This window comes from Siniperca chuatsi, linkage group LG16, assembly GCF_020085105.1.
Source record: "Siniperca chuatsi isolate FFG_IHB_CAS linkage group LG16, ASM2008510v1, whole genome shotgun sequence".
In the NCBI taxonomy this organism is placed as follows: Eukaryota; Metazoa; Chordata; class Actinopteri; order Centrarchiformes; family Sinipercidae; genus Siniperca; species Siniperca chuatsi.
The window spans coordinates 20,118,563-20,127,835 of NC_058057.1; the positions used below are offsets into that span (position 1 = coordinate 20,118,563).

A 9,273-nucleotide genomic window follows, 5' to 3' on the forward strand; every position below is an offset into this window, starting at 1 on the left:
GTGGAGCGGCACATTCGGCGGAAATGTTGGATTTTAACATTAGTTTTGCAAACGTTTTACCATCCCGGACAGATGGTAGACATCTGTAGGTCACTAAAAACACCATTGAAGATGTAATCCTCTACTTAATCACAGGTAGCGTTTTTGGTTTGGTGAACGATGGGAGCCAGCCCCCCCAACCTTGGAGCACATTTAAATTGCGGGAAAAGAAATGCATGAAGACAATAGACTGTGATAAAGATGAACAAATTACATTTGTATTATATATTTTTTGTTTCATATTATATCATCCAAATTAAATTGAAGTATACTGTCTGTGTCTATATAGAGTTGTGTAATTATTTATTAACCATACTATTTCATTAGTAGGGTATTATTTTTGTTATAGGCTACAATAAATAGTCTTTCCCACTTTTTAACCATCAATATGACAGAATGTTTCAATGTATTGCAAATGAAGAATCATGCACATTTATTTCTTGCAATAAATAAGAAAGTAACTTAGGCAGTGACCTGCAGAAGTGGTACTAAATGAGGAGCCGTTTGGGAGCCGAAAGAGCCGGCTCTCGGAAAGGAACAGAGCCATAAGATCCGGCTTCCTTCAAAAAGCTGTAATTCCCATCACTAGAACGGTGTGACCTCCCTGACACCGGAGGTCCATGATACGGGTTAGGTCTTTAATAAAAACACAGTATAGGCCAGTAGTACCAACAAATAAATAGGCTAACAATACAAATACTGGTGAGCGGCATAGAAGTAAGGCAGACTCATCAGATCTCACATTCCTTTAACATGCACTGAAAAATCAACTAATAAATAAAAATATATATTTTGCAATAGTTCAGGCAGCACACAGTATTTAAATCTGAATATGGACAGACATATACAGCAAGAAAACAGATTAAATGAATAAATACTCTTTGAATGTATTTATTTTTGACAGAAAACAAATCAACATGTTCAAATAATTTGTTTCGTTCAAATAATTTTCCAATTGCCACCAGTCAATTTCAATATTTGAGTAATTGAGAAGAAATCACTGTGAATCTGTTAAATTAAATGGCTAAAAATGAACTTTTGCAGCAACAGTGTATTGAAATGCGAAAGACAAAAGTTGCCTTTTTTCCCATCACTGTGAAACATGTTCTGATCACCTTTATCATCATATATCAAAACAGGTCAAAACTGATACCTGGTTCAGTGATAATAACATCAAGAAAATGATCAAGATGATAAACATTAATATTACAGGATTTTTTACTTTGATAATGCTCTTTTATTCTAGGGAATACTTCGGTGCATCTAACATTAAAGAAAAGTAACTTAATACTTATTTGAAATAAAGGATTTCTGGCATAGTGTCACACTGAACACTTATCAGGACAGGAACGTATTGCAGCATACTGCTTAGTGACTAACTCTTTATGCAAACAGATTTAATTTCACTAAATCAGAATCAACAGTCTTAACTGGTCAGAATTCACCAATGCCGTTAATGACTATTCGAACCTCTACGTAACAATCTGTTTATCTGTCTGAGCTTCTTGTTGGGCAGCAGGAGTGAATCCTCTCTCCCTCTGACAGCAGCCAAAATCCCACCACACCAACACATTTTTACGGACATCACAGCCTGCTGGGCACATATTGAAACTGCTGGCGATTTTAAATGGGTAGAGAAGCAATGGTATTATTACCCATCATAGAAGAAATTCTTAGATGTTTAAAGTTATGGGAAAATGTCCACCACTTCTTGTTTAAACTTCCCACAAAGACCCATCCTGTGATATTATTTTGGTGTAGGTCTACTCACAAATGGCACACTGTCCATGCAAGTCCATGCACTGCTGCTGGAGGAAAAGCTGTAGTATGCACGGGTTGAGCATCGTAACGGCAACAGAAGTGAACTCAGGAGTTGTCAGAGGGAAGGTGCTCGAAGCCTTCGCTCTCCCTCACCAGCGCCCTCTCCAGGATGACACGGCCCTCCTTGTAGCGCTGGCTTTCCTCCGTTGCGAACTCGTACATCCAACCTAGCTTGCTGTTGCAGTTCTTGCAGCTGACGTCCCGCACCATGTGTCTTCCCGTCAGCATGACTCTGTCTTGCACCTCGCTGTGCTGCAGATTCACAACCTGGAGGGCAGCAGTCACATATCTGTCACCGTAACAGTTAGTTGCTTTTCTAGGATTTAGGATTTTTAGGTTTTTCCAAGCAAATTTCAGCAAGTTTTAGCATTTTAGAAGCACATTTTAGAAAACATTTCAAAGTCTGATAGGTGAGGCCCAGTAGTTACAAAATGAATTAATTTAAATGACATTTAGGGCAGCAACTACAATTATTTACATTTATTGATATATTGATAATTGTTTAGTCTGAAATGTACCCAAAGAAATTCAATGCTTGAAAAATTACTGCAACTATTAATCTACTATCAAAATAATCAATGAACTAATCGATTAATATATTAATTGTATCAGCTCTAATGACGTCCACAGTCATCCATCCATAAATGCTATTTGTATTGTTGAAATTAGGACCAATTTATCTCTCTTATTTTTGTTTAAAACATTTTCCAAAGTTATGTTAATGCTAATTCTTAAATCCAATAACATCATCAATCATTAATCAGGACTATTGTGTGCTTGTCTGTGTTGGCATGAAACTTGGCCACTTGCTTTTGAAATGCTTACTAGCACAGAACAGCAAATGAGGAAATGTCTTACTATCTGTTAATGAGAAACTGATCACTATGTGGATAACACAATTTGGTTAATATCAGCAGAGCTATACATACATCACAGTGTTACTACAGTGGAAATTGCTATCTGACTCTGGGTGATCCTTTATCATCCTGAGATGTCTGTTAAAGTATTTTAACCATGATCCGATCAGTTAAACTAACACGTGCAACACTGTTGTTATCCATGATCCAGGTGAAGGAAGTGATGTGCAGGTACCTTGTTAAACAGGAAAGCTCGGCCGGTGGCTCCAGTGAAGCGTGTGGAGATGAGTTCAGCCCGGTTAGTCAGGATCGTGTCACAGTTGGCACAGGAGAAGAGGCGAGTCCCACCAATGTGATCCAAGAAGATCCGCCCCATTTCGTCTTAACCACCAGCAGGTTTAGCCTTGCTAGATGATGTAACACACATTTCTGAAGCAACTGAAGGCACTGTACGACCCAACCAAGTAAATACAAAAACAGAAAATTGTATTTTCTTTTTATGGGTGAGCAATACGATGATGTATACTGTGAGATGACTTTGCTAGATCATTTATACTGTGTTAGCTCTCCCTTTAATATCTCTGGTTGTATTAGTCCATTTTGAGCCATGTTGCAAAATCAATTACCAGGGCTGATTTATGGTAATATTGAATTTTTACATGCGTTTTGCATCATTGTGATAAAGTACCTTGTTTTTTCAGGTATCTAATTTGCTGGATTTGCCAAAGACATTCCAGTCTGATAATTTTTTCCATTAACCCTTTTAACAAAATCTCAATTGGTTTTCCAGAAAGTTAATAACATCCAAATATATATCGATATAGGGACATAAAATTACATACACCGTGACACAGGATTTTATCCATATCCACTTCTTTTTTTCTATGACACCCAATTTCTAAAAAGTGTGACATTTAAGGAGTGAGGGAAAAAAACGAGACAGACCATGTCAGCTTGTAAAAAATGTATAGTCAAAGTAATGTATTATAATGATTTTGCATTCTATGTAATGCTAAATAATTATTGTTGAGGGTACTGTTTTATTTGCATTCATTGTTGAAATGTTAGGTATTTACAGCCATTATCTGTTCAGAAATGCATGTCATATTGCCTCTGCAACACAAACTAACCATACATTAATTTTGCTATAAAGAAAATAGTACCATTTAAGACTTTCACACTCAAATAACTGGGATTTATAGGCATCATTAACTAAGGCCAGGTATGTCAATAACGAGGTTAAACAAAAGACAACGACAAAATGTCACTGTGGGATAGCTTCCTGTCATAAACTAGCAAAAGCTGTAAGTTTTATGAAATCAAAAAAGCAACACTAGTCTGCTTGATAGCCTGTCAGAAAACAAAAGCTCTGTTAGGAAAAATGTCAAAGGTATCCATAACAGCTAACTTAATAGGCCAAATAACGGCTTAGTCCTAGCCAAATTTCTCACCTCGTAATACCGTTAGCTAGCTAGCGGAACAGCAGTTCGGAGAAGAAACGTAGATTTTTCTCTTTGAGGTGTCTTTATTCACCAGTATGTCTTTACTCTCGAGTGATTAGCTCCCCGTTTCCTCTGTTATTGTTGTTAAACTCGACTCAGAGGAGAGCAGTCGATGCAGCCTGTTACAATGGCGTTTGCTTTAATCAAGCTAGCGACAATGAGAACGACATCTTCCGCTTGAAACCTTCAAAGTAAATCTCCGCTATAAACATTTATTGCGTCAAGGCCGTTTTAAATGTTAACAACCTAATAATAATTATTATAATCATAATGGTCATCATCTTAAACTTGTAGAGTCTGTACTGAAGACTAGAGTCCACACCTACATGCTTGCAACCAGCTTTTCTTTTCAATTACAAAGTCTGCTTTTATTTTGAATACTGAGTCTCCCCAGTATTTCCGTGTATCTCTGGTAGCTTAATGCAGCTCTAAATGACCACAAGAGAGCAGCAGAGCACGCCCGTACACACACCAAGGAGTTGATCCATAGGACTAGATGTTGCAATAACTTTGTGCTTATTTTTTAAAAACATTGGTGTACTAACTCACAAATGGTGGATTTATAATTCCCAGGATGGTTACCTCTCATCATACATGCACCTGTATTGTTAAATTAATTCCAAGATACCCTCATTATGCACCCAGGACTCCCTTGAAAGCAATGAGTGGAATTTCCTGATAAAATAAGTCAGTTGATTTGAACTGACCTGTTGACTGAGATTTCGGTATGGAACCACCCTAAAGAAGAGAAGAAAAAGTTTTGGATGTCAGAGAGTACTGAGAGATGGACCAACACATTGTTGGTTTTGGTCTTTTTTATGGGATTTCTTGTCAATAGGAATATATATGGAACAATGCCAGCCTTATCCTTTAAGATCAGTCCCTGGTTTGTCAGATGTTGAATATTCATGTGTGTTTAATTAATTTAATGTTGCAGAGAGATAAACACATTACAGCCATGGTGACTTCTCCAGATTCAACAGCCTGTTGGGAAGAAGAGAAAGAAAGCAGGAGAAAGCGCACATACTGCGCTAGTTATCAAATATTATAGACCAATTTAGCATTGATCAAGGCTACCAGAGGCCACACTTTCAGTTGTGCTACCCAGACATCAATATACAGTCAGGTACTTATCATCATGTCCTATAAAAAATGCTACAATCAAGTAACAGATTAACCTTGCGGATAAGATTAACAAAATCAAGATTGTGATTTACCTGGTGATATTTGGCATGTATCCAAATAAAAGACAGGTGTACTAGAAAATCCTAAAGGCTTGACGACAAACCCTTTTAATCCAAACTCACATAATGTCCTTCTCCACCTCTACCAGCTCAGTAAGCTTTCTGCCTTCATACTGAATGCCTCATACACTGTATCCTCCCATGGCGTACAATATGTCTTCACCAGATTGCTCAAAACCCTCAAATCCTCCCACCTTAAGTTATGTGACAGTGAGCCAAAGGCATTAGCAATGTCCCAAAATACCACATAGAGATCTCTCTTTGTGCGCGCTGAGCAGCCAGAAAAGCAGTGATCAGTTACATCCATCTGGTGGTCTATTGCTCCAGTTGGTGGGATATGAAGGCAGTGCTCTCTCCCTACACCCTTTCTTCTTGTTTCTTCTATTTCCCCCTTTGATACTTCACTTTAATAAAGAGGGGCCACTAAGACTGACTGAGGGATGAACCTCAGTCAATCTTTGTAGAAAGCTACGCCAACTCTTTCTTTAATTCTGCTGTTTTTCAGAAGACTTCCTGCTCTTCTCAAAGCTGCCAGTTGATTCTTCACATTTCCATGCAGAGGCTCCTTCAAAGTCTTGACTGCTTTCTCCATTACTTCATAAGTCTGACAATCTCCTCCTGCTTTCTAAATGTAACTGATTATTAAGCATCTTTTTTTGACGTCTCCCTGTCAGATTTATTACTGAAGCATCTCATTCACTCCTTCCACTAGCCATTTTACTCCAGGGACCAAATTGATCAAACTTCCAAGAATTCACTTAAGAATGCTCCAAAGTGCCAATTTAGAGCAAAAACAATTCTTTACTGGGTGTGAAAAATAAGACACACTTATCAAGCAACTTAATCCTACTTACAGCAATGTGTAAGAGTAACTTTTAAAGGGGAACTCCACTGATTTTACACATTAAAGTCAGTTCACAGGTCTTTGGGTGTACTACTGTGTGTGAAAAAAGTTATATGAAGCCTTTTGTGGCTTCAGAGGAATTGCCGCTAAATCTGATAAATTGCCTCAAGTGATGTCACTTAAGTCAGTGTCGGTTGTGTCTGAAGACTACAAGTTTGAAAAAAAATCTGGAGGTTTGGAGTTAGAAAGATGTTAGCTCACCACCCCTCTATAGCTCCTCATATCTGTTTGAGGCTAGCAGCTCGAGGCTATGTTAGCCGTTACTAGCAATGACAGCAGTCAAGTTGCATTGTGGGTAATGTCTGCACCAGGTTTTGACAAGGATGAATGTGTGGAATAAAAAAGACGATATCTCTGGTTTTGCTGCATCGATTTTGATTCTGGTACTTTCTTTAACCTGTCCATTGTGACTCCGTTACAGAAGTGCAATGCTAAATCAGTGGAGTACTCTTTCCATCACATACAAGGATTTCCCCTCATCTGCCATATTATTCATTCTTTGAAAGAAATCAGCAAAAACATATGTAACATTTAATTTTTGTTAAATCCTTAAAATATCTCTAATATATTTATAGTATATACATTTAAAAATAGGGATGAAATTGAAAATTTTCTTAAATTTCAGAGCATTTTTAAGTTGTAAGAAATTTGATAAATAGCTTTGATTCTTAAGTTTGGGAGAAGGAATACAAGTGAAGGACTTTACTTTTAGCAGTTTGATAAATAGCTGAGCACTTTTCTCATGCATCTTCTCCTCACCCTTTTCCAGCTACAGGAGCTTACATGAAAAATATTTTTCTCTGTTTCAGGCTTCTAAACAAGTACCAGCCTTGTTTGTGGTCAAATGTTTTAAGATCTTTAATGAAATCCTGTCTGTTGCACCTTTTCTTGAGACAAAGAAGGGAGATTGTGCTTTAATCCCACGTCAAGTCAGTTTTTAATTGTTTGTACAGACAGTGAGGATGACTATCATGGTGTTGTTGCATATGCAGAAGTGTAACTGCAGGACAAACTGTTCTGCCCAACTAAGCCTGTTCAAAGATTAGCATAAATCGGGGCGATAAAAGCCATGCATCAGCAGAGTTAATGTCCTTGACGGAAGATAACAGACTGTAAAGGCAGTTTGACCTCATATCTGGATTATGGAAATCATGATGACATTGTTCATAATTCTGCAGCATTCAAGATCTGCTGGAAGGACACAATAGAGAGATCATGACTGTACATTTTTCAGAACAGAATGAACCTCATCTAAATGTGTATGTGTTTCTATGTGTATGTGTACAACTGCCCAAGTGATTTAATACAGTACTAATGTAGGCAGGATTAGAGGCAGTATTAGTGTCTGTAAATCACGGCATAAGGACAGTAGTAGAAAAAAATCTGTTTAGTTAGTTTCTGAACTTCTTTGCCCTTCTGGCCATCTATCACATCTCTAATCAGAGGAGAGATAAGAGATAGTCAAGCATTACAACACTGATGCATCACTGTTGTGTAAAAAAGAACACAGTTCTCTACCTATGTTGTCGTGATGACAATATAAAGATATTAAGCAATACATCATCTCCATGCACAGTAACACTTTGAGCAGAAGTTTTTCAGGTCTCCTCCACTGTTTCCAAATAATTAAGTGGACGTAAATACAAATGTTTCATTGAAACAACCCCCAGAAGGTTCAGAAAGGAGTCACAAAAGCAGCTCACTGGACACCCACTCTCCACCCTCTTCTGAAATATACTGTACTCATAAACTCAACTTTGTTCCCAACATTACACTAAATGCTTTTTTCTAATCCTGTCACTGGTCCTGGCAGGCCCTTCTCTTCAAAAATCAAAGTGTGTAAACTTTAGTCCATTTATTCCAAATGTATGTAACTCATCTGACATGAAGCCAAGCATGATCAGTGGAAAGATTGTTGTTTTTCCTCATTATACTCATAAAATCTATAGATAAAAAGGAGACAGCTACAACTATTTGTGATAATAACCAAGATAATCTTTTCCCCCTTGCAGCGGGGGCGTTTTGCCCTGTCACACCATATATCTGTGGTTACAGGGTAACACAGTTAAACAGCCAGCCTACAAAGTGGCGTCATTCCTGACCTTATATTGTAGTGGAGAGGTCAAATTTAAATGCCAAGGAATAACTTATAATTTTGGGAAATGCACTTTGCATAAAGACTGAAGGATTACAGCTAACCTGGCTCTGCCCAAAAGTAACAAAATGTGCCTACAAGCCACCAGCACCCCCAAAGTGACTTCCTGGAGTCGTCTTGTCACTGTGAGGTTGACAGGCAACCAGCAGGAAGAAACAGTCCAGTAAAAAAACACGTAACACGTAAAACAACTTCAGTTTTTGTTCGGATGGTATCCAAAGAATATGCTGGTAGGCGGATTTTGTTACAGAGCCAGGCTAGCTGTTACCAATCTTTATGCTAAGCTAATCTTAGCATCAAAGCATTAAAAGCACTGAGTAGGTGTTCTAGCCGACTCGAGGCAAGATGATGGCAGGGTGACTTTATAACATCTGTCCAGGGACTACAGATGAAAAATAGCCTTTTGGGTAACTCTGCCGCATTTACAGCAATGTTTATTAATGTGCAATGTTCCTGTTAAATAAACCAATAAATAAATAAGCTAACCGGCTGCTTGCTCCAGCTACATCTTTACTGTACAGATGTGAGAGTGGATGTGTGAAATGTGTGTCGAGCCTAAATTAGCAGAAATAATCTGATTGAAATTTTCATTAAGCTTTAAAGCAATCTTCAATCACATGTTTGACTGCAGTTAATCTGCCCGCCTTCAAGATGGTGATATATTGAGCAAAACAATCTAAGCATCCGTAGCTGATTACCCTGTTTCAGCATCCATAGAATAAACTAGATGCACGGCCTCTTGATATAAAAA

The 9,273-nt window shown here is 37.9% G+C and overlaps 1 protein-coding gene across 3 annotated transcripts; it reads right to left on the reverse strand.

Annotated features, from left to right (window-relative positions):
- Positions 1-914: 914 nt before the first annotated feature.
- Positions 915-4,386, reverse strand: LOC122862768 (protein yippee-like 5). 3 transcript variants are annotated; one of them, XM_044168416.1, is made up of 3 exons: positions 4,169-4,386; positions 2,953-3,615; positions 915-2,149 (listed from the first exon to the last, which is right to left on the reverse strand). In XM_044168416.1, the coding sequence occupies exons 2-3, from the start codon at positions 3,091-3,093 to the stop codon at positions 1,916-1,918; spliced, it is 375 nt and encodes a 124-aa protein (XP_044024351.1). In that variant the 5' UTR covers positions 3,094-3,615; positions 4,169-4,386; the 3' UTR covers positions 915-1,915. The 3 variants fall into 3 exon arrangements, with proteins under 3 accessions (XP_044024351.1, XP_044024353.1, XP_044024352.1); XM_044168418.1 differs by having other exon boundaries at positions 915-2,127; positions 2,953-3,164; positions 4,169-4,379; XM_044168417.1 differs by having other exon boundaries at positions 915-2,127; positions 2,953-3,124; positions 4,169-4,377.
- Positions 4,387-9,273: the final 4,887 nt, after the last annotated feature.